Source organism: Mchenga conophoros, linkage group LG12, assembly GCF_057382185.1.
Source record: "Mchenga conophoros isolate Kocher_MC1m ecotype Shallow Benthic linkage group LG12, M_conophoros_male_GT1.1, whole genome shotgun sequence".
Lineage (NCBI taxonomy): Eukaryota > Metazoa > Chordata > Actinopteri > Cichliformes > Cichlidae > Mchenga > Mchenga conophoros.
The window spans coordinates 28,212,603-28,238,306 of record NC_140537.1 but is presented as its reverse complement, the minus strand read 5'-3'; the positions used below and the strand labels follow the sequence as shown (position 1 = coordinate 28,238,306).

The 25,704-nt window shown below is 39.4% G+C and overlaps 1 protein-coding gene across 1 annotated transcript; it reads right to left on the bottom strand.

Moving 5' to 3' along the window:
• Positions 1–1,708: 1,708 nt before the first annotated feature.
• On the bottom strand, positions 1,709–25,355 carry LOC146562817 (tricarboxylate transport protein B, mitochondrial). The gene is made up of 9 exons (XM_085295025.1): positions 24,701–25,355; positions 15,016–15,123; positions 13,189–13,288; positions 6,926–7,064; positions 5,963–6,047; positions 5,503–5,607; positions 5,077–5,192; positions 4,891–4,964; positions 1,709–4,540 (listed from the first exon to the last, which is right to left on the bottom strand). Exons 1-9 carry the CDS (start codon positions 24,810–24,812, stop codon positions 4,426–4,428), a joined length of 954 nt encoding a protein of 317 aa, XP_085151151.1. The 5' UTR covers positions 24,813–25,355; the 3' UTR covers positions 1,709–4,425.
• Positions 25,356–25,704: the final 349 nt, after the last annotated feature.

The following is a 25,704-nucleotide window of genomic DNA, read 5'->3' as shown; positions in this document are numbered from 1 at the left end:
TGCAAAGTTTAGTTTCTGTCAGGAAAAACAGCATTTGGCTGTCAATGTTTGTTTTAGGTTTGTTTTTGTTTTTTGTTTGTTTCTTTGTTGCCCTGAGAAAGAAATCAAATATCCACTGTGATTGAAAATGAGTGTGAATCTGTGTGGAGGCCATAAATGCAGGATGTGTAAGATAAACGTATACAATGATGAGAATGAATTACAGTAGAAACAGGAGAAAAAGAATTAATAAAATCAGAGAAAAATGTTTTTAGATCCTGAAATTAGGATAGCATTTAAAAGAAAAAAGAAAAAGGAAAAAGAAGGGAAAAACCAAAAAAAACATGAGACAGAAAATATCACAAGACTGCACAAATGACACAGGCTGTGTGTGAGAGAGAGACACATGAAACAAAACTAATCTTCAAAGTAACACAGGGAATAAACCAAAGACAAATACTAAACAGGGAGATCAGAAGGATCACAGTAGACATGAAAGAAACAGAGGAACAGTCATTAACAAGACATGAGAGAGAGAAAACTATCAGTAGACTAGTCATAAGGTAAAACCAGGAATCACAGACTCAAAAGCACATAAACTAACACTCACTCACAAAATACTGGAATAATAAAATAATAGTAGGTTTAACCTTGTTTTCTCAAGGATAAAGAAACAACTTAAAATTCTAACATAATAACAGAACTGAAACAAAAACCTAAAGTGAAGTTATTCACAAAATTTTCAAATCCCAGAAACACAAAACCCCAGGACCATGACAACGAGCCCAGAATTGGATTGTACATCACATTTGTTTAAAGTCAGCATTTCACACGTGCTCCTCTATTACCGTAAAATTGTGAGTGTAAAGGAATATCCTCAAGATGTTTGCACACAGCATGCATTCCTTCCACCTACTGATACTGAACAACATCTCTGGAGATGCTTTTATCACACTCCAAGGAGACCTTCGGTGTTTGCGCACACCAGTTCCTAGGCCTTTCTAATGTCACCCACTAAAAGCTCTTTGTTGAGTTTCAGCTAAGATGAGTTAATTACAGAGTGAGACAGAACATTTACAAACACCTTGATGTGCTGAAGGACTGCAGGATCTGGATCAAGTGATGTCCGGGAGTAAAGCGTGTGAGAAAATGTCAGGGTGCTTCGATGGAACTGAGCCAAGCCACAAGAATCTTTATACTGTAAAGATGTTGAGGTTGCACAAGGGGGAAGTCAAGGAATTATATCACAAACATCACAAACGCAACATTATGACCCAATTAATGGATTTATTACAGTACTGCATTAGATAGCTTCAAGTTTAGCTGGACTCTCCCAAAGAAGAAGAATTCCCCACAGTGAGTACTTTTTTTTTTTACTTTGTTGCTTGAGTTTTACTTATGAGTCCTTCTACTTCCTCATTCAAACTAAAAATTTCAAGTCATCTTCTGCAGAGAGCTGTGCATTCCTGAACCAGTGTTTTGAATAATGCGTGAGAGAGAGAGAAACGAAATGAGTAAGAAAGAGAGAGAGAGAAAGCATGGATAGTTACAGTTCACTGTACAGGCACAAGAGCCAAAACTAGAAGAACGAGTTCCTTGTTCGATTCCTCCCCTACCTGCCTGCCCCCCCTTTGTCCTGATGTTATCTGCAGTGAGGAAAAGGGCAGAATAACAGTTAACGAGTGAGGAGGGCAACAAAAACAACCAGACTGCATGCTTCAATGTTTCAGATGTTTATTTTGATTTGTTTTCAAATCCCCCTACAACAAACAACTTTACATTAAAGCACAGACATTAAGTAAGGGACATTTATTGCACAAGCTTCATCAACATGACCCACACACACACGCACACAAACACACAATTCCATATACACAGCATTGGAATACACTGATTTATTATCACAGTATAATGTTCTCTTGGTTGTCTGGCAGTGGTGAACATGAGTACTTTGTCTGGCTGCGCAGAAAATACAGAATAATAATAATAATATTTTCATGAATATTAAATAAAAGACAATTTTGAGAATTACAATACTCGAACAGTGGTAACAACTAGAACAAGCAGACCCCTTGTTGTTATTATAAAAACATGTCCGGACCACACAGTTTTCTTGTATGATGATTAAAGAGCAGGTTAATTAAACATGAAATAAGCTATTGTCACACCTAAAAGGACAGAACAGGGTGAATGCCAGTCAAAAAACAACATTCATGAGTGTTTACAGAAACGTTAAAAATGAGGGTTTCTGGATTTGATGGCATGATGTTGGTTATGTAAACGTTAACCGTTTTAACCACCACAGAAATTACTGTCACCCTGGTGAAGCTGGATAATGCATGAGGATACTGGTCAAGATGTTTTCGCCAACAAACACACCCGCAAAAGGCACATGGAGTTCAACTTTGAATGAAACATGGCACTGAAACAGAATGACGCTGGAAACTGAACAAACTGATTTCCAACAATCATCCAAAAATTTGTATAAGAAACAATTACTGCCCAGAAAAAAAAAAGTCACCACCTGGAATGAAGCAAATAGTTAGCATCCTTCCATTGGACAGATAGTGAAGTTTCAGATGGCAATAGATTGAACCCTAATTGATGCAGTGAGTAATTTCTCTTTCTTAAAGAATCGTGTGATATCCTGTGGTCGTGAACTTGATTTAATGCCACTTCAGGAGGATAACAATTTAACTCTGGAGCATTGTAAAAAATAAATAAATAAAAGGCATTTCGTCTGATGAGGTCCCTGTTCCAGAGTCATTGGTGCACTGGGGTAAGAAAAGAGGCGGATGAAGTGATGCATACATCATGGCGAATGCCTCGCACGGGGGCAGTGTTATGATCTGAGCAGTTTGAGTTTCAGCAGCATTACTTGCCCAAATAATGACGTCAGCACATGACCTGAACATCCTCCAGGTTTTTTCAGTAATGTTTGTTTCTTTCCTGATAGCACGGTCAGATTCCAAGATGACAATGCCAGGATTTGTCAGGCTCATATTGTGAAAGAGCAGGTCAGGGAACACAAATCATTGTTTTCACACATGACTTGGCCGCAGACTCATTGAGAATCTTTGTGATGTTCACAGTGGCCTGACACTGCTATCATCAAGATCCTGGCAAAAAAAAATTAAAAATTAAACCAACCCTGGATAGAAATAAATGCTGTGATATTCCATAAGCTTATCAAAACCATGCCCTGATGATTGCATGCTGTTATCAAAGCTAAAGCCGGTCCAATAAAATATTAGAATTTGTAATTTTTTTTATTTATTTATTTTTTTTAATTTGGCCGAGCAGTGTATTTAGCAGGAAAAAATAAATAAATAAAATAAAAAGTAAAACTGTATCTAATGTAAACAGAACAAAAATCCACACTGGGTGGAGTCAGGTTGGTAAAATATGACCCAGTTAGAAGTGTTGTTTCCACTAAAAGCAAAATAGAAGCCCGATGTTACTTTGTCTAAACAACTCATTGTGTCTTGTAGACTCACAGTGATCTTAAAAAAAAAAGAAAAAAAAACCCCAAACATTTATACACCCGATAAAGAAAAAAAAAAAACAACAACAACAGTGTGGCACAGATTAACAGCAAATATTCTCTTAATTCTCTATTTAATAATTCACTTCCAAAAATTATGTATCTCACAGTACATAGTCATAATATTTACTATTCTCTTAAGATAATTAGGTTACTTTTGCTTTCTTCTGAACAGACTTTCATAACACAATAGGTTTGACATTTGGCACAGGATTTAAAATATATAATATTCTGTAAGTTATCAATAAATTAAATTGAATCTACACTGTATAAAAATACATGGCAGGTTATAAACCAATTTTATTTAAGGCCCAACTATGGAAGTTGCTGCAGCTTGTGTGACTGCAAACTGCAACCATTTGCACTCTGGCTCCTCTGGACTTTTAGAAGAGACAGAAAGCAACGCAAACTCAAGAAAATCCAGCCGGATATCTGCATATTTGCAGTAAAACAGCTGTGAATGACTACATATAATGCTCTTCCCTGACAGAGGCTTACAGAGAAAGTAAACCAGATAACTTAAAATAAAGGTGCTGCTGCTGGCGATGCTATTGGCCAGTATTTTATCTATATATTTATAAACTGGTGATGCATCTTTAGAATAAAGGTTCTTTTTATTATTATTTAATTATCATTTATCTTTCTTTTTCTTCAATCTTGTCAGGGAATGTTGATGCTGAGCATCACTTACACCAGGTGTAGGTGACGCCAGGCCCCCTTTTCTTCTTTTGTCTCCGAGTATATTGACTTCCTGCTCTGCATACAACACTAATCTAAGTTCAGCTCTCTTTTTCACCCCTTCTGCTGTTGGTTTCATGACACAAAAGAGGCCTGCTGAAGTCAGATCTATGTCTGATGCTTGTGAAGGAGGAAGTTGCCACCTTCGTCGTATGTCCAACCACCTATTCTGTTTTCCAGACCATATTCAGAACCTTTACGACCTCCTCATAGATGATGAAAACTATGGCCACATCAAGACATACACGGCCAAGCCGGGGAACTGTTCCTTTATAGAACCTGTAGAGGGATAAAGAAAGAGGGAGGAGTATGTAAGACATTAATTGTTTAGGGTGGAGCCATATTTATCTGCGGTTAGGGTTATATTTTCCAGTATTTTGATTAGTTTTTGTTTTTTTTAATCATTTGGCACATTCTTATTCTTAAAGTGTTTAAGTTTAGATTTTCTCATTCAAGTTCTTTAGAGTAATAAACTAAAGCCAAAAAGCATTTCTTATACAGTGTTGACAGTAGAATCTGTGAAATAAAGAAAGACACATTGTTTTTTTAAAGCTGTGTTGTTTTAAATCAGCTGTGAAACCAACACTACAAGTCAAACCAAACAAAATAAAACATGGAGGTGTACTTACGCTGCCAACCCTTCATATCTCAAGATCTTCATGGCACAGTCCAGCGTGCTTTTATATTTATGTGCTTCTAGACCCTTTAGAAAAAGCAGAAGAGCATTAGTACATCTGTCCACGGGTTGCAAGTTCGTATTTAAAAACACAAGTAAGAAAAAGCGTGTGATTTGTAGCATCTGTTGCATTATGTACCTGCATCCTTGTCTTGATGACATCTAGTGGAGTGTTTCCAAATACACTGGCTGCTCCTGCTGTGGCTCCAAAGAGTCCAGTCACCAGTGGATTTATTGCTTTGTTGGGGTTATCACCTTATGAATGTGACAGAGCAGTATGAAGGGTGGGGTTAGCTCTAAATCAGAGTTAGTTCTAAACTCATTAACATGAAGGATACTAATGTGCTAATTAATTTCACATCATAAATATTAAAAGAAATACTCTATATATCAATCTCCACACACTGTATTATTACTATGCAAAACAGCCTTTGGAAACCCAACTGGGGTTCAAAGAACTGCACAATGACCTACAATAACCCTTCAGACCATTTGCAGAGTTGGTCTCTTTTTATTAAATATTGTTTATAGTAATAACAAACCAGCTGTACTCGTGTACACGCACCTTTGTACCAGTTCTTGAGAGAAGTCATCACGAAAAATCGAATAGCCTGGTTGGAGCCTTGCTTCAAGACTGTTGCAGTTAGACCCTGATATGTCCCTCTTAATCCTGTTCAACCCGGAAGCCAGAGGATAAGTTAATAAATCCTTCTTCAATTAAATTAGACAGCACATTGAATAGAAAAGAACCTGAATACCACAGTCCAATCCCAATTTCCAACTTAAGGGCTAAGAACTAAAAGCCTCACAATCTTAACTGACATCACATCTCAGGTGTTTCAGTATGAGAGGCTGTAAATGTTGTTGGAGGGGGAGGGCAGGGGGGCAGTCTGTCTGATGATTTACACAATGATATGAGAGTGAATATTGTTGTTGATGCTTGACCAGGGTCAGTGTTTCCCAGTGCATTACCCTAACCAACCAGCAGATGTCAGGTGAATGTCATGCATGAAGCCCACGTTTACCTTGAGCCCTGATCATCTCTCTGACTCCGTGGAAGAATCCCTTGTATTTGGGGTTGGCTGATGTCTGGTCATGAATGAATTTAACCTTGGGAGATTAAAGACACAAAAATACAGACGATACATTTTACAGATGTGGGAGTGAAAACTGAAGAGGTTTAGTGTAGTTCTCTTACAAAGAATATTTCTCTAAAAAGGTTGGTAACTTTAACCTTCAGTCAGTGGTTTTCAACTAGTTTTACTTCATAAGCCGAAGACACAATATGACAAAAATCATGATGAGAATAATTTATAAGTCATTCTTAACAATTCTTCATAGACTCTGATAAAATTGTTGCTATATCAAACTGTATACAAGCCACAGCCTGCACAGAATGTGGCACACATTATTTTATCTCAGTAATCTTTTAATAATCGCTGGAATCCAAAATTGCAGCCGAAATAGCCGCAGTCTCTCACAGGGCTAAAACAGTGAAGCAGAACACCGCACCCTCTCACATCCACACAACCAAACCTGTCTTTGAGCTGTGGGAGGAAATCCTCACAGACACAGCGACACACATGCACACTCCCCACAGAAAGGCCCCAGCAGACAAAAATTACAACCAGAAACCTTATTGAGGTTTTTCAGGTGATGTGAGCTCTAACTGCTGCACCATCATGCTGCCCACTTTCTGAAAACGGTCACATTTAACAAACGGTCCATTTAGACAACAGATTATGAACATCCCAAGATGTCCATGTTTGCACTGAAGTTCCTCTAACATGAAGTGATTTTAAAATGCACAAATATCTCTTATCCCATTTAGTAAAATTTCATTATTTGCAGTTCATAATTTATAGATTATAATTCACAGTGGACCTACAAAGGCACCAAACTATTGCACTTTATCTAAGTTTTTATACATTGACACTGTTGCTCTCTCTATATTTGAGGGTCAGCTCAGATGAGCTTCAGTAACACACCTTGACTGTTTCCATTGGGCAGACCACCAGAACAGCCTCCATGACCCCGGCTCCAAGCCCACACAGCAGGCCTTTGGTGCTGTCCAGTCGACCGGACTCATCCTTGGCGTGGTTACTGAGGAACTCAAACACCCCAAACCTAACAAGTAGGAAAAAAGCCAGCAAAGAATTATGGGAAATGTAGACATAGGAGTGTCTGAGAAAAACAGACTGAATAACAAAGTTAATCTCATTTAATAATTACATGTGGGCAATCTTTGTGATTACACTGTGAACTGTGAAATAATTTCTTCTACAAATACTCAGATTATTTCAGTCTTTCACATGGCAACACTGCAAGTTCAAAGTTGATTTAAGAAATTAAACTACCCACTGTAGTCACGTTTGTTTTTACTAAAATTGAGTAAACTAAATAAATTCAAATAGATAGTAATACTGCAGGCAAAGGTAAGGGTTTTCATGTCTCAGTGAGCACAGATGAAATTAGAAAGCTTCTTCCAACTCAGATTTTTGGAGAAAGCAAACTGCTGTAACAGCCTAATGTGTTCAGGCGTTTTAATTTTATCGTCCTGCATCCTCATTAAAGATGAACCAATAAACTGCAGAGTCTCAGTAACCAATGTGTGACCAGCAACAGCTGCCATGGAAGCCAGCCCAGCTACAGAGAGGTGTGGTTTGTGTTTCTCTGCAAATGGTGTGCCAGCAAGTCCTTTGCAAGAAAGGTTATTTATAGATGGAATTGAATTGTGGCGGCGGGAGGACACTGCCTGGTACATTTAGCAAAGAGGAGGGGGAGCACAGACATTAGGTCTTGATGAATGCTTTGTTTTCCTCTCTTTTCTCAGTCTGCTTGAACCATTTACCTGCTGTTGTAACAGGTCTAAAAAATAAATAAATAAAAAAAAACTAGACTCGCTTCATCGGATTTTAGTTTTCTTCTCCATCTGCCGTTCTAACCAAGACTTACTTCTGCTCATTAACTCTCCACATCTGTTCCTGTCTCACTACTCGCACTGATTCAGATTGTTTTGAAAGACAGGCTCCCCACAATAAACTGAATCCTTAGCAGCACCTAACAGTACATAAACATAAATTCCTGTCTTTTCTCACACCATTTGCTGACTACAAACGCTGTTTTAGCTTAGGGCAAATTAAAAAATAAAGCTCTTCCGCACAGCATGCTAGAATGATGGCAGAGCACTTAATGACTAACCTTGTGAAACAAATGCTATTCATTAAAGTCTGCCGAGGAGAAATATGCTACTGTCAGGCTCTCTCCTTTGCCAATTTACTCTATAGCCTCTCCCCGACTCATTTAACAAGTGGACTAAACTTTACAGTCAGAATGTGACACATCGTTTGGCTGACATCCACAGTCACAGATGAGTCATCCTAGATAGTGGACTGCTGCCCAGTCTTCGTTAGGGGGTCGTTTTTATAGGGTCACTTTTTTCTGTCGAGAAGACGAAGGAAAGGAAAGGGAAGGGAGAAGAAAGAATGCTGATGCTGATATGGATGAAGAGCTAAGGAGAGACAAAGGTCAAAAGCTCTCTTGCATGTCCCTCTCTTACCTCCCTGACAACCTTCCAGCATACTCCATGGCACATGAGGGTGCACAGGCAATCAGTTAATGGAATGAGCGGGCTGGAAGAAAAGGAGTGATGGAAAAGACGAAGGGGAAAGAAGATGGAGGAAGTAAGAAAAAAAAAGGCAGGGGGTAGAAAAACTAAGCAGACCAAGCAGTGCTTAATAGAAAAGTGTCAAGGTATTCTCCATTAATCAAAACTAACTTTCCAAATCTCAGCAGTTTTTAATTTCTCATATTCATTTTTCTTTTTCTTTTTTTTTAACTCAAGTATTTATTTTCTGCAGTATTTTGAAGTCACTGGTTTTCCCTCTGATCCTTTTAAATATACAGCTTTTGCAGATTTAATTATAACTATAATAATCATTATTATTAGACATTTAAAGGGGTAAGAATCTTAAATGAAAAAGACCAAAAGACATGTAGACAATGGAGACAAAGGCATTTCATACACATTTCTGTATAAAATGTGACCACTTGTATGCAGTTTTAATTTTCAAAGTAGGCTGATCTCAAGAGCAGAAATAGAAGATGACCTTACCCATCACAAAAAGTCAAAATATCCTTATCAGTTTGTTTAGTCTCTTCTATTTCAGTATCAAGTAGAAAAAGCATTTTTGCAGGATCATTTATATGTTTCAAATCTGCCTTTAATTTTGTCCTTTTTGTGATTTTATTAAGAATTTTTAATATTTTTTCTTTAGGGCTGACAAAGTATAAAAAAAGTTAAACAGCTGATTATAGTCAACAGCTAAATGGGTCACAAGCTTAAAAGATTCCTGGCCTAAATGTGTATACACCACAGAGAGCATGTTATACGAATGCTAATATGCAATGTGGCCATTTATAAAGATTTTTAAACTTCACTGCACAGTAGAAAGTGTCCAAAATCCATATATAAATGACATCATATTCCCTTATAACATTTCTATGGCAATAAACGGCTTTTCGCCACCCTGCCATATTCCCTCACAGAAAATTCTCCTTTGAGCTGAAACAAAACCATTCAGACTCACTCTTAAAATGATGCTAAAGGCTGATTGACACACACACAAACATATACACTGTGCATCAGCATAAACACACCCAAGTCTCCCTGTTTGTAACCCTATTGAGACCCTGTCGGAGTTTGAGTGGCATCTTTGCTCCGCCTGGCTGGGCCTGTCTCTCTATTGTACAGACACACGTTACCCTCCAGCATAACACACACACACACACACACACACACACACACACACAGTTTTTTGTTCTTCATTTTAATCGTTTTGCCTCCTATCCCCTCTCTCTTTTCTTTATTTTGTGTGTGTATACGTATGTATGTAGAACTATCTTTATGAGGATCAGTTTGAGTTTTAGAACAATGGAGTGAGGACACAGTGAGGAAGTGAAGATTTTTCATTTTCCCACACCCCTTCAAAGGGCTGTTTGAGGGTTAATACTTTCACTTTCAATCTCTGTCAGTCTGCCCCAGGGCAGCTGTGGCTACAACTGTAGCTTGCCTTCACCAGTGTGTGAATGTGAGAATGAATGAATAGTGGTATTGTAAAGCGCTTTGAGGGGTCCCGAAAAGCACTATGTAAAATGCAATCCATTATTATTATTATTATTATGATAAAAGGTAAGAGTTAGGTTTCTATTGGGTAAGGCACTAGGGAGTGTAATACAGTGGGCAAAAAAGTATTTAGTCAGCCACCAATTGTGCAAGTTCCCCCACTTAAAATGATGACAGAGGTCAGTAATTTGCACCAGAGGTACACTTCAACTGTGAGAGACCGAATGTGAAAAAAAAATCCATGAATCCACATGGTAGGATTTGTAAAGAATTTATTCGTAAATTAGGGTGGAAAATAAGTATTTGGTCACCTCAAACAAGGAAAATCTCTGGCTCTCACAGACCTGTAACGTCTTCTGTAAGAAGCTTTTCTGTCCCCCACTCGTTACCTGTATGAATGGCACCTGTTTGAACTCATCATCTGTATAAAAGACACCTGTCCACAGCCTCAAACAGTCAGACTCCAAACTCCGCCATGGCCAAGACCAAAGAGCTTTCGAAGGACACCAGGAAAAGTATTGTAGACCTGCACCAGACTGGGAAGAGTGAATCTACAATAGGCAAGCAGCTTGGTGTGAAAAAATCAACTGTGGGAGCAATCATCAGAAAATGGAAGACATACAAGACCACTGATAATCTCCCTCGATCTGGGGCTCCACGCAAGATCTCATCCCGTGGGGTCAAAATGATCATGAGAACGGTGAGCAAAGATCCCAGAACCACACGGGGGGACCTGGTGAATGACCTGCAGAGAGCTGGGACCAAAGTAACAAAGGTCACCATCAGTAACACACTACAACGGCAGGGAATCAAATCCCGCAGTGCCAGACGTGTTCCGCTGCTGAAGCCAGTGCATGTCCAGGCCCGTCTGAAGTTTGCCAGAGAGCACATGGATGATACAGCAGAGGATTGGGAGAATGTCATGTGGTCAGATGAAACCAAAGTAGAACTTTTTGGTATAAACTCAACTCGTCGTGTTTGGAGGAAGAAGAATACTGAGTTGCATCCCAAGAACACCATACCTACTGTGAAGCATGGGGGTGGAAACATCATGCTATGGGGCTGTTTTTCTGCCAAGGGGACAGGACGACTGATCCGTGTTAAGGACAGAATGAATGGGGCCATGTATCGTGAGATTTTGAGCCAAAACCTCCTTCCATCAGTGAGAACTTTGAAGATGAAACGAGGCTGGGTCTTCCAACATGACAGTGATCCAAAACACACCGCCCGGGCAACAAAGGAGTGGCTCCGTAAGAAGCATTTGAAAGTCCTGGAGTGGCCTAGCCAGTCTCCAGACCTCAACCCCATAGAAAATCTGTGGCGGGAGTTGAAAGTCCGTGTTGCTTGGCGACAGCCCCAAAACATCACTGCTCTCGAGAAGATCTGCATGGAGGAATGGGCCAAAATACCAGCTACTGTGTGTGCAAACCTGGTAAAGACCTATAGTAAACGTTTGACCTCTGTTATTGCCAACAAAGGTTATGTTGCAAAGTATTGAGTTGTATTTTTGTTATTGACCAAATACTTATTTTCCACCCTAATTTACGAATAAATTCTTTACAAATCCTACCATGTGAATTCATGGATTTTTTTTCCACATTCTGTCTCTCACAGTTGAAGTGTACCTCTGGTGCAAATTACTGACCTCTGTCATCATTTTAGGTGGGGGAACTTGCACAATCGGTGGCTGACTAAATACTTTTTTGCCCCACTGTATGTCCATAAATGTTCTCACAAAAATAGCTACACAAATATATGTGTGTGTGTGTGTGTGTGTGTGTGTGTGTGTGTGTGTGTGTGTGTGTGTGTGTGTGTGTGTGTGTGTGTGTGTTCACACTTGTCTGAAGATAAATGTCACTGCTACAAAAGAATAACATAATTATACTGAATGCTAGTGTGGCATTTATGCCTTGCCTTGTGGGTAATGGACTAGAATAATTGGAGTGTGTGAGTTAATGGTTTCAGGTAGAAGATCACAGCGGCTTTAGCTAAAAGGGTTCCTTTCATTCCACGTTCCTTCAGTGCATTTATATTTGTACATATGTACTCTCTACCAATTTGTGATTATTAGAATATAAGCATGCGATCTAAGATTTTAATCAACAAAGTTAAAAGCAAAAACTTTTTTAGAAAGCTTTGAGTTCAAGTGTCATTTCTGTCTGATATCAAGAAAAATGTCAATGAGAAGAAAGACGGGAAAAAGCTTTAAAAAATTGACACATGGGTTAAATTAAAATGATTCTTATTTTATGTTCTTATTATTATTTATAGAATGATGCAAGCAATCTGAGGAAAGGGTGTATCCCATACATAGCATAAAAGCTGGGTGTAGCTTCTAGGTCTAAAAAAATGAAGCCACTGAGCAAGTAACTTAAACCTCCATTCTATCTAATAGACAGCAGGGGTGATTCCTCACGTTGCAGGTTACTGTTGTATAGAAGTCTATGGGAAAACAGCCCTCAGCTCAGTTGCTCTGTAACCTCAGTAAACACTTTCCTGATGAATTTATGAGCTCAGTCTTTTGTTTCAGAAATGAAGATAGTCTCACTATGCTGTCAATCCACCCTTTGCTCGTCAGGTACTTTCAAAACACCATGACGAAAATGCTCTACCCTAGACCTCAAAACAGGACTTTCATAACAAATGGTCACCATGGCTACCTCTGCCTTTAATGCTGTGTACATGCTCAGTTAATTAACAAAGTGAAGGTATCTAAAATGTGTCCTCTAAAACAATTCCTTCACACTAACTGCTGTGTCATGTGAAAATAGATCTGCTGACCACACATCCTCCTAAAGACAATCAAAAAAGTTTTTTTTAAAACAAACAAACAAAAAAACTGATTTTATACAATGATGATGAGGAAGAAAGGAGAACTAAGAGGGGCAGAAGGAGGAGGAGTATATACAGCATCACTGCGATTCCATTTTTGATTCCATTTTCTTACACCGTAACAAAGTAGAAGTGCAGTAAATCTGCAAGCAGCATTTACTGTGTTGTGACTGTGGACATTGCTCTTTACGTCAGCCATATTTTAACTTAATAAACTGAGAATATTACATCACAAATTATGCTCAAGCAAATGTATTTACCTTGCACATGACAGACCTCTGCTTTATAACATACCTGACAGCAGATTTGGGTATGGATCCATACAGCAGAGAGCTAAGACCTCTGTACAGCCCTTTGATACCGTGACTCTGTACTGTCTGTTTCACACAGTCACCTAAAGCAGGTACACAAGCAGCAAATATTATAGAATGAACATGATATGCATATTTGCATACAACACAGTTTGCTTTCTAATTTTCAAATATAAAAATTCTACAATTTGTCTGTTTTTCAGGCTGAGTGCATTAACCCTTTAGAGAATACACCAATACACTTGTCATTTACACCTCAATCATCAACATCACAAAAGAGCATGTAGCAACAGTAATTAAATATAACATATATATGCCGCAGATAGGCTGAACCTCAGCTGATATTTTCACAAAATCTGGTGTTTTACTTTAAGCTTTTTCCTGGCTCTTGGCTGCATCAGTCCAGCAATCAAAGTTCTCCAATGAAGCCAACTGAACAAGAAAAGCAGCAGCTGTCTTGAGTGCTCATTAGCACGGTCTCCAATCCTCAAATCCTCAAATGATATCCACAGATCCTGGGTGTGTTTGTGTACACTCGTATGCATGGATGGCGAGTGTGCATTGGTCTGATCTAAGTCATATAAACAAGCACAGTGACAGCCTGCCAGAATCACTAATGTACCTGGGGATGATGGGTAATTAGATAATGAGCTCCCGAGAGTGTTGCTTTTATTGGATTATTGTATGTTTTTTTTATCATTGTTTATGCTCTCTTGCTGCAGAAATACTGTTTATTTTATTAGGTTTTGCTGAAAATTTGAATAAAAGTAATAAAGAATACCGTTTTTGAGCCTGTAGTAGATGTCTGCCACCAGATTAAATCCTGCACTCCCTGGTCACTTCATTAGGTACACCATGCTAGTGTTTTGACTTGCTCAAATGCCACGAATAGAGTTATGCTTCCAATTTTATAAATATTAACAAAAGCTTAACAGATTCAATAATAAACATAATGTCTGTAAGTACATATCATTGGTGTAAAGCAGTCCATTGATGGGTTGATGAAATGTGTTGCATGTAAAAAAACAAAAATTAAAATGATAACGCAACCAAAAAGAACCAGACAGGATGACATGGGCCGTGCATGCACTGTGGTCATAAAAGGACAGACATGGCCAGGCTGTTTTATGTAAAGCGTTCCATCATCTTTTGTCAACTACCCTAGATTAATCCCAGAAAGTTGATTTTGTGCATCTGGATGTTGAAACTGAAGAAGCCACTTGGATGACTGACCAAGAGTAACAGAATCAACTTTCTGGGATTTCCTTGCCTGGATGATTGAGCATGCATCGAGACATTTTTATCCCATATTAAATTCACATTGTAATTCGTGAGTCTGTTTTCCCCCAATTGAGTTATTGCTATCACTTCCTGTTTTATTCTGATCGTTACTCTTTTTCAGTGTGTAGTGTTTAGTTGTCTTTCTCCTCCTTATTTTCACCTGTCTCTCAATACCCTGCTGTGTCCACATATGCTAATTACCCTCATATTTCTGTTACTGCCCCTGTGTGTCTAACAGTTTTTGAAGTGCTATGAGTTTTGAGTTCCTCTAATCAGCCTAAATAAACGTTTGCCTTCTGTTTACATCTGCCTGCTGATGAGTCTGTCCTCTTCTCTCATAATTCATGTGACTCTTGGTTTGAACTTCAGGAGGTTGGCCATATTTACATGCTCAAATGCACTGAGCTGCTGCTATGTGATTAGCTAATTAGATGTTCACATTAATGTGTGACTGAACAAGCATATCCAATGAAGTGGCTGGTGAATGAATTCCACTCATTTTACACTATTCCACTCACTGCATACAAACCTATTCCTCTATATTTTGGTGGATTGGCCTTCTCATCCAGCTGTAACTGGGTCTTGACATACTCTGTGGGAAAGGTGATGCAGATCTCTATGCCACCTGCGATTCCACCTGGAAACACAAAAGAAATCAGACCCAATCATCATTCATTCAGAGAACATACAAGAACTGCCACAGACAAAAGTGGCACCAATTTAAAAGTGAACACTGAAGAAAGAAAACCAGCTGCTGTGTCTGTTTGGGTGCAGCCTTACTTAGACTGCTGCTCCCCTTAAGAATTACAAGGTACGCCATTACATCATGGATCATTACAGTGACTCCACAAATGGCTCTCCCTCCATAAACATTAAAAGCGCTGCTGTAGAGGGAGGAAGAGTAACGAGCTGGGCAAAAATGAATCAACTGTTCCTGTCTCAATGAAGAATGAATAAACTAGAAGGAGGTTGTGCAAGAAAATTCAGCTGCCACTTACAGGTTTGACTATTTTCTTTACCTAAAGCATTAAATGAGTGTTTGGAGAAAGAAAAATAGGCAGAAAGAAAGCAAGAAAAGGGTGATTCTTAAGTGATTCTTGCAGGGTTTGGCCTGAAACCAGCCAAAGACAGTGAGTTACTGCAAGTAGATGAGGACAAGTGTTCAAAGCCAAAGAATAACACAGATGAGTCACAAGGAAAGGAGGAGGGATGGAGAGACGGTTGACATTAATTAAATTATCCACGGCCTACAGGGAGGGGTTCCATTACCGAGGCCAAGACCCTCCATTAACTCAATGACACAGATGAACACACATGAACAGCGTGCACGAGAGGCACAAGCAAGTCACGGGTTTACACAGACACTTACAGAAATTAGTGCTTGAAAAAAAAAATCTAATCAGAAATGAGAAACCTCTTACAGTAACATCTAAATTTGAGCAAAGACCAAAACAATTTCCCCAAAGACCACAGGAATCCAACACAGTGAAAATCAAATCATCTCACTCAAAGTGAAGTACTGACGTCATACAAAGTGCAGGAAATGGACATTTTAAAATCAATATTGGGTGTGACGACCATTTGCCTTTAAAACAGCATCAACTTTTAGCATTAGTTGACTCACTCGTGCTGGGACACCAGGAAAATGTGAACAAAAGAAAGCATGTATTTTCACCACTATTTTTGACAACAAAATACATTTTAAGAATGCAAAATCATGACGTTTTCACGTTGATATATTGACCATAACAATGAGTAACATGAGGGTCCCCGTAATCAGATTCTGTAAATATGGGAGAAATATTTAGTGGGGAAACCTTCCTGGTTTCCAGTCTAGTTTCTAGCCTTTAGTTCAAGTACTATTCACCATTTATGTGCATGCTGTTGACCTTTGAGCTTCAAGTAGGTGCCTCTCAAAGAAAAACTTAGCAGCACATGTACTTTTTTCACAAACTTTGTGGTGTTTATGTTTCATTGAATCTACTCTTACATCCACATTTGCCTGGTACATGTCACTGAACCTTAAAAAAATAAAAGTAGACTGCAAGGTATCATCAACGTGTGCAGCAACATTGCACATGAGCCTAGGACTTCCAAGAAGCCCAGTCAGTCGTGGCTGATCTTGGCCCTTTTTCTGAGGAGCTCACGTTGCTTCTGTTTGACTTCAGACACAGTATACCAACACAAATGGCAAAGACTAAACCTTATCTGCCTCGGCTGCCACTGGCCTTTTAAATGACACACTAACTTTATAATAATCCTACTTTATTCTGGACTTCTACATTTTTAGTAAGTTTTCATGTTTCACTTGTTGTTTATTTAAGACTGCGTACTTGAAACCCTCTGTGCGACTTCTTCTGACTGTACAACAAATTGCCCATTAAGGTAGATAAAGGCACGTTTGGTCCTTGAATGTTTAATCCACCAACTATGAGTTAAACTTTTTATTAGCTTTAATATTTTATGTGCTTTTATAAACAATGACCCGGAAACAGGTGATTGTTAATTAACTTTTCAGCAACATATTTCATTATTAGCAATTTTCCATTTAGCTGCCCTTGATTCTCAGGAGTCTGCTAAGCCGAATGCCAATGTAGCTGCCCATGCTAAACCAAATTCTAACCTCATCTCTAAAATCAAGCATGACAAACTGTCCTCAGATCTGAAAGCCAAACACAAGATCACCACACACAGACAGACATACATTTTAATCAGGAGGCTCGTGAGCTGTAATGCTGCTAATCCTGCTGGAGTAGTAAGTAATCGTACGCCAGCTGAGGTGTAACAGAAATCACATGAGCTTTACAATACTCCATTCAGCGACATCCATCCTGATCCAGGATCAGTGGCCCAGTGTGTCTTGGATAGAAGACTAAACAATCAACATTATTCTTCTGCTTTGTGCCAAGACGTCTCTGCATGTAAAACCAACCAGCACTCACTCAGAACACAGCGACTCAGCAGCAGAGACAAACACAAGATCAATCCTCATCAGACACAGCGCCTGCGGAGGAGAAGCTGCCCGTTTGTCTCCTAGTCCATTTTGCAGCATATACCCAGTACTGAGGCACACACGTGCCTCTACACACATTTACAGATGACACCCTAAATGACTCCTGTGAGCTGCCAAAACTGGGTTACATGAGAAAAATGGCCATTAATCTTTATCTTCCCGGGCTCGCTCTCCCTCTCCTGCTCTAAATTTTTCTCTCGGCAGCACCTTCCTTCCTCTCTCCTCATCCCCCCACTACTCTTCTTCACTCTGTGTCATAAAATCGATGCATCGATATGGATTTCTGACACTTAATATTACAAGAAAGAAAATTGAAAAGAGTAAGCTGAACCCAGAAGAGGGTAAAAAAAAAAAAAAAAAAAAAATGGAGTCCCTGATACAAATATGCTTCTACAGACTGTTAAAAACTTAGACTAAACAGCAGTTTATTAAATCAGACACAGATGTGCCATTTCAAGGTAACACTGTCACTCTCTGGGCAGAGAAGATAAATTTATAACTTAATCAACACCTCTCCGATTTCACAGATGGGCCCTGCACAGTTGAATGCCTGCATAGCCAAAAATGTGTGAGACATAAATCTCAGAATTATATGCATATGAGGCAAGAATACACTTTTGTAACACTTTCAGGATTTCCCTGAAACTTTGGATCCTGGTTGCAGGAATCTCCTTCCATTCAGCTACACCGGTGCTGTGACTAGGCTCAATCAGCCATCTGGTTTCAAATTCATTCCAAATTAATTAATTCACACCAAATTAGAACTAGACCACAAACCAGACCAGACAGCCACCTGGTGCTGAAACATTTGCACATTTATAATTATTACAGCAATCCGCCCAGACACTGTTAGCTATACAGTTACCTTTTGCTTTCTTGCATTTTAGTTTTCCTGGTGTTGAAAAAAATAAGGATACAGTGTGTTATGTTGTGTGTTTTGCTCATCCAAGGTTGCATTTAAATGAATTTAAAACCTGAGATGTACCAATTTTTTTTTTTATTTCCTGATATTTACAATCTTAGAATTGAAAGGCAGTTTTCTTTTTTCACATGACTATGTATAAAAATCCTTACCAAAACACAGTCTGTTCACAATTATAGACGATAAAGAAAAGGGTTGCATCCATAGAAATGAAAAGATGGAATAGTTAAGGAAGGTTTCTTTTATATAAGAAATGTTGGCACACCCAAAGAGGTTTTGTGCTTTTTCCCCCCAGAGGGAAATCACCAAGATTGTAGTACAAATTTTTTCAGACATTTTGACAAGCGAACATCATTTCACTTGCAGAAATAATAAGATTTCTGTTAATTAATGTAGCACAGGCCTGCTATCTTTATTATATGTGGTACAATAGTGCTCAGTCACCTCCAAAGGTCCATTTAAGCCAGGAGAAACCCTTTAGGTGCTTATTGACTTATCGCTTAAATGACCCACCATTTCAACTCCACCTACTTTTGAACTCATTCTTTATGTACACATTGACCAACTGAGATTAACGAATGAAAAATCCACACATACACAAATTGACGTCCATTGTTTGTAGTACAGAGAGACACAGAGGAAGCCAGGTGAGAAGACAGCCAGGCAGCCAGCTGACAGGGAAGAGCAGCTTCTGAAATCCTGTCCTGTCTGCTATGGTGACTAATGAGCACCCAGCACATCTGGTGCACTAAAAAAAAAAAAAAAAAGAAGAAGAAGGAAAAAAAAAACAAAAAAACTTCCTTTTTAGTTAGGAAGACCTGGCAATGTGGCATGTTTTACATATATGGGAAGTACCGTTTCTATCGGTATTTATATTTTTTTCACTAGCAGTATAGGGTTAGCTCTTCAGCCTGCTGCACTAAATCACTGATGCAGTAAAAGTTAAAGACAGTAGAACACACCCAAAATAATCTGTGTCGGTCTGTGTGTTTTGCATCAAAATGTATTATTAATTCGGATGTTCTTCATCAGGATGGTTATCGGTTACTTCCAATTCTCTGGTGGGGAGAAAACACGGGAAAGAGTCTGAGGGAAAGATGTTCTTACGGTCAAATCTCCAGTCAACATGAAGAACGTAGCCAGAGGACTGATGCACTTCAAACAGGAGGTGTCATATTAGTAGTGCTGCGATATTTCTGTTTGACTTGCGCAAAAGATGAAAAGAATAATTCATCTGACGTCTGGCCTTTTAGGCTTCCTCTGTCCTGGATAACACTCTGTAATTCTCCACTGATGCTTAATTATATGAGGGGGATGTTGATTAATTTTACATAGGAGTCGATTCAACTGCCTAGAACCCTGCAGCATGAAGGCTGTACTCTTCTTTACATGAGCAGAGCAACTACGCACAGGTTGTTGTGACAAGCTGTACATCTGGAGACAAGGCTGAATTTGTATTAGTTATGTATTTATGTTGAATGACAACCAACTTTCAGCATCGGTTAAAGTAACGTTTGCAACAGTGTCAAAAAGGCATTAGGTTGTCTACGATGAAACAACTTCTCAACCAATCTTTGACCTCAGGAAACAGCTTCCTGATGAGTTTATGCTCTCACTTGTTTGATACAACACAATGCATGGCCCCAAATGGAGACAGAAAGGGGGATTGAAGGGGACGATCTTGGCTGTCTTTACATAGACTGCTAATTTCCTGCTGTATAAATGTTCTGTACTCTCTGATTTCTCAGTGATTCCCAGCCTTCATCTGTGATCCCTGGCCCCAATGTAGCTTTGATACTGAACTAATGGCTTTAAAATGGAAAGCAGTGTCAGAACAGCTTTGTCACTCTTTCATACAGAGTCTATGTTTACAACACATTTAGATCGTGTGTGTTCTGGCATCTTTACGCTCATTGTTTTATTTTATTGCTCTCTTTAGTGTGCCTTCCAGATGCAGGCAGCTATTTTTAAAAGCCCTGTACACAGCAAAGGACCAAGAGCAGACAAAAGTTATAGGTATCTCCACATACTGGAAAATTTTGCCACTAAGAGCCGGATATTTCCCTCAGGACCTGTCTGAGGAAATAGGATATGAAGGCCTTTAAATTATTGTTTTGAGCTAGCCATTTTTCATCAGGGTATTTTTGAACCCAACACATTAGTTGTAAATTAATTACCCTGCTATAATTAATATATCATATTTAACTTTGACACAAATTTATAGCAGCTTCATGTTGATGCTGAGTGATCTTTTTTTTTTTTTTTTTTTTTTTTTTTAAACAATGTGGTACTAAATCAGATCTGCAAAAAAAATCAGAAACAATGGCAAAAACAAAACGTGTAATATTAAGCTGACATTAAACTGGCGCTCTGTATTTTAAATTATTGCAATCTTTTTTCTGTGATGTTTATTCGCGTGAGCGGGAGTGCAAGCTGTTACAGTGGGGTGGCTGGGGGCTGAACAGACGAGTGCACTGTGAATTATTGTCTCGCCTCCTGGTACTCAGGGTCTGCAAGCAGCAACCACAATGGATGGGAGGGGACACTGTGTGTCGCCTGTGACGCGAGGAAACGGGGAGTAAGCCACAGTTTGATGAGCCCTCTGAGCCTGAGAGCAGACAGCCACTCAGAAACCTTAACTGGCTGCCCCGAGGCTGGAGCGAGAGTGATGGAGGAGAGGAGAAGAAAGGGGGAAAGGAGGAAATGTGATATTAAAACTATCAGAGAAATACCCAATCTATCTAGGAAAGCAAGAAAAAAAAACTTCCTCATTCTTACTGCGGCTCTGAGTCCGCTTCGCCAGTACAAAAAGGTTATTAATAAAAGCTACAACAGCACATGAAATCACAACAGCCTGTAAACCAGGACCAGAGAGGCATTTAGATCGCGCTCTCCCTGAGGCTTCACACAGATAAAATTCTCCCTCCTGTCGTGTCTCAACTTCAGTCATCACCAGTGGCTGTGGAGAGAGGAGCTGAACAAACCAATGGGAGCAGAAAAGAGCTCAAAGAAAAGAAAAGAAAAAAAATAAATAAATACCCCGCTTCTCTCAACCAGACTATGCGGGCTCGCTAAGCCATTAAGCTTTGACCTTCTGCTTCTTGCTTTGTCTTCTTTTGAGCCTTTGGCCATTTATGTGAGTGACTTTCTCTGTGTACACAGACATACTGTTAACCAAGAAGGATACAAAGTAGCATTAGCATGGCAGAAAACCAAAAAGAAAACCTAGTTAGGACTGTTTAAACTATTATCTTTCCTTTTGGTATCTCACGTCAGAATCACACATTTTATATCTACTGCTGAGTCATCCTGTGACGCTCTGATGCACCTTCATTTCTAAACTGTAGACAGAGAATGATAAGTCGCTGGTTTCTACACAGGATGCACAAAGTTGAGACAGAATGCAACTGTGCGGCTGTTGCAAAACTAGACAGACAGGCCTGACTTGAGCTAAACAGCTAAGGGAGCAGGGTACAACACTGGGCCATATCCAGTCAATCAGGCTGCACAGGAGTGATGGGGGAAGGCAAAGATCTCACCACGACCTCTTTTCCATTTCTATGCAGCTGACAGGACATGAGATTTTTTTCCTCCTCCTCTTACTCCACCTCCCACCCTAACACAAAATCTTACACTATTTGGCTGTTTTTGAATTGACAGCTTCATTAGTCAGACTAGTGACACGATTCAAACTGATATAAATTAGCTTTAATGTGCACAGGAAAAAAATACCTAAATAGCCTTAAATGTGAATCAGAGGTTCCCAGTTCCCAGTTCCAAAATAGTTGGGAAGCTGTGTAATATCTATTTATTTATTTATAAGTGACTTATGTATGTATGTATGTATATATATGTATATATTGTACTATTCTTAGTTAGCGTATTGTCTGTCTTGTCTTAATGTTGGTTTAAAATGGAGCACTGTAACAAAAAATAATTTCCCCCAGGGATCAATAAAGTATTCTGATTCTGATTCTGATATACAAAAAATACACAAAATGCAATGGTTTGCAAATCTCATTACCATATTAAACCCATAGTTTATTCACGGTAGAACATGAAAAAAGGTTTAAACTTACCATTTTAAGAAGAAACTAAGGTCATTTTGAATTTGATGGCAGCAACACATCCCCAAAAAAGTTGAGACAGTGCCAAATGCTCCAAAAGTTCTAAACTGATAAAAGGTCTGGACTGCAGGACTGCCCGCAGTTCAGCACCCAGGCTCTTCTAATATGAAGCCATGCTACTGTAATAGATCCAGTACAAGATTTAGCATCGTCTTGATGAAATTTGTATGTATGACCCCACGAAAGGGTATGTGGATGTGTCAATACCATTGCTAATACCTCTCAATGGTATTGATTCCTCTAATCAGAGAACAGTTTTCCACTTGTCCCCAGAGAAGACATAGCGTTTGTGGACCATGATCACATATAGCTTCTTCTTCTGCACGAAAGACCTTTAGGCGCCATTTGTGTTCACAGATAATGATTTCTGGAAGTGCTCCTGAGCTCATGAAGATCACAGGCACCCTCAGATTTTCGGCCTCGTCCCTTTCACACAGATTTCCCCAGATTCCCAGGATCTTCTAATAAGCACTGTAGATGACGAGATAATCAAATTCTTCACAGTTTTATATTACTCTGAAATTGTTACACAATTTCTAAGATACTCTTTTTTTTTTTAATCCAGTCTTTTACTGGCCTGTTGTTAATTACTGCAAAATGTTTCTCCAGCTATTTCTTTGTATTGTCACTTAATTTACCAGCCTTTTGTGTAGCCAGTCACAACTTTTTGGAGGTGTGTTGCTTACATAAAGTTCAAAACGAGCTAATATTTTTCACAACATTCTAAGATATCTCATATTAAAGCTTTAACGTGTTTTCTATGTTCTACATTAACATTGCATTCTGTTCTTATTTACAATTTACACAATATCCCAACATTTTTGGAACTGAGGTTGTAACTTATCACATTTATATTTATTTAAAGTATTTAAAAAAAAAACAGCAGCTGGTGTTTTTAAATCTACAATCAAAAAGAATTCCTTCAGAACTATAAAACATTCAGTATGCGACAACTGCAGCAGCTCAGGGTTGAAAAATCAGTGTGATTGCTGCCAAATATCAGCATGTAGCCTTAATACAGGAGCACCTCAGAGAGGCTTTTCATCAGCCGGAGCTGCTGCAGCCTGATCATCATCACACAGGGAGGTCGAGGGGTTTTGGAGGGGAGGGGGCAAAAGGAGACAACTCGGTACAACTCAAGTCTTGTTGAATAGTAAGTTCACCAGTTGATCTAGATATCAGTTGTTTGGAGATAATCAACCATTAATGGCCTTTTTTAAATTAGATGTTAAACCATAACTCCCAAAAAACTCAACATTGATTGATAAACCATTCAAATAATTGTCAGTTGCAAGTATTGAGTTAAAAAAAAAAATGACAGAATACATACAAAAGTAAAAAAATATGTGTAAATTTCTGAGTGCAAAACCTCAGGTGATGAGATCTGCTTAAAACGCCCCCCAAAAAGAGCAAAATGTAAATATGTACAGTTTCAAGAAGACTAGTGGTGTACTTTAATGAAGAACATACAGCCTGAAGCCATCTCTTGTGCTCTGATGGCCCACTGCACAAACCCGAGACTCTAAATGGCTCAAGTGTGCGTGGACGACTGCCCACTGCGCATTATGTTAAGTGCAGTGAAGGTGATCTTTAGATAAGTAGGATAAAAATCAAGTCAGTGCAGTGGGTCAAACTGACCTAACCATGACAGCACAGATGGATTTGATAGCACAGAAACACCGAAGAATAAAATCCTCCTTTTGTAGAAGATTCAAGCAGCACCAGATTAGAGTGGCTTAAGACATACAGGCTATAACTTTGTTTAAAGATCGTTTCCTTCAATCTTACGCTCTACTGCCTAAACTGAAGCTGGGACACATTAGTGCAACTCCACTTACTCACGTCCATGCAAGAAAACGTGTGACGTGTCATTTAAAAGGAAAGCTTTTATCGGAAATACAAACCAGTGTGGTACTCCTTTGGCTCATAATAACTTCTTCTAATCCCAACATAGTGACATTTCTGCAAACTGTAGCGCGTCTTTGCTCGCTGACTTTTTTAAACCTCCCTGGCTTCTGACTCGACAAAGTTTTGCTTCATAGCACAGCCAAGTAGAAAGAAAGAGGCGTGGATGCTTTCTTGAACTGTGACTAACACTAGAGTGGCATTGTGTCCATGTGAGACTTTTCCGTGTGGATTGTGATGCGCTTACCTGCCAGAATCGCTTTTCCCGGATGAGTTAATTTCGCTTTCCCAGCCGGTGCCGCTGCCGCCAGACACCGCGGTCTGTGAAAGGGGCTGATAAAAGTGCCTTTACCCTGCATAGTTACCAGATTAAACGCAGTAAAATTCTAAAAACAAAGCTTCCAGTCTAGTGTGGCTCGCAGTTTTTTCTTTTAGTTTTTTTTTTTTTTTCTTTTCCAAATAGAGTATAGTAGCGCAACACCTGGTCGCCTTCAGTCTGAAGAGCTTTCCTGGATTCAGGTGGAGACTCCGGCGGATCTCTGTGTTGACAGTGGGCGGATACTGGAACTGTCAAGGAAGTTGGGATCTTCTATATCCAATAAATGTTATCTGTAACCATGGAAACCCCGTGTCACGACGATAGTACGTAAGAGAGCAAAGCAAGCCGGAAGCACAGAAAGGGGCGGATAAAGACTTGTGTCCGTGTATCCTGCTGAACTTTATAATGTCCAATTAAAGCGAATGAACTTCAACATCCGCCGAGCGGTCAGTGAACGTTACACCGGGTGTGTAGCTGTAGCTGTAAGAGCGCAAAGTGAGAGACCGGCCACTTTTCCCCCACACACAACAGCGAAAAAGGGCGGGGCACAGCCTCGCCTCACTGTTTTCCTCCAAACAGATGATTACAGCTGAGCGAGGAAAACAGAAATAGGCTAAATGAGTCCTTTGTTATTGTCTGCTGTGAAAATGGTGAGCATTTTTGACTTCGCCGGCTAGTTACAGGTCCAGATAGTCCAACCACACCCTCTCCAAACAAAGAGGCTCGGAGGCACAGACAGAAACCATCAGTCAGACAAATGACAGCTCGGTTACCAAAATGTCAGAGTCCAGCGGAGGATGGAAATTACAGTGTAGCAAAAAATGGATGTAAACCATGTTTAAAGGTGAAACTCCATACCCTCTTTTGCAAAACAACAAAACAGGGAGGGGAAGAGCCCTCCAGAGCAGTTAGGTTTTCCTGTTTTCCTCCAT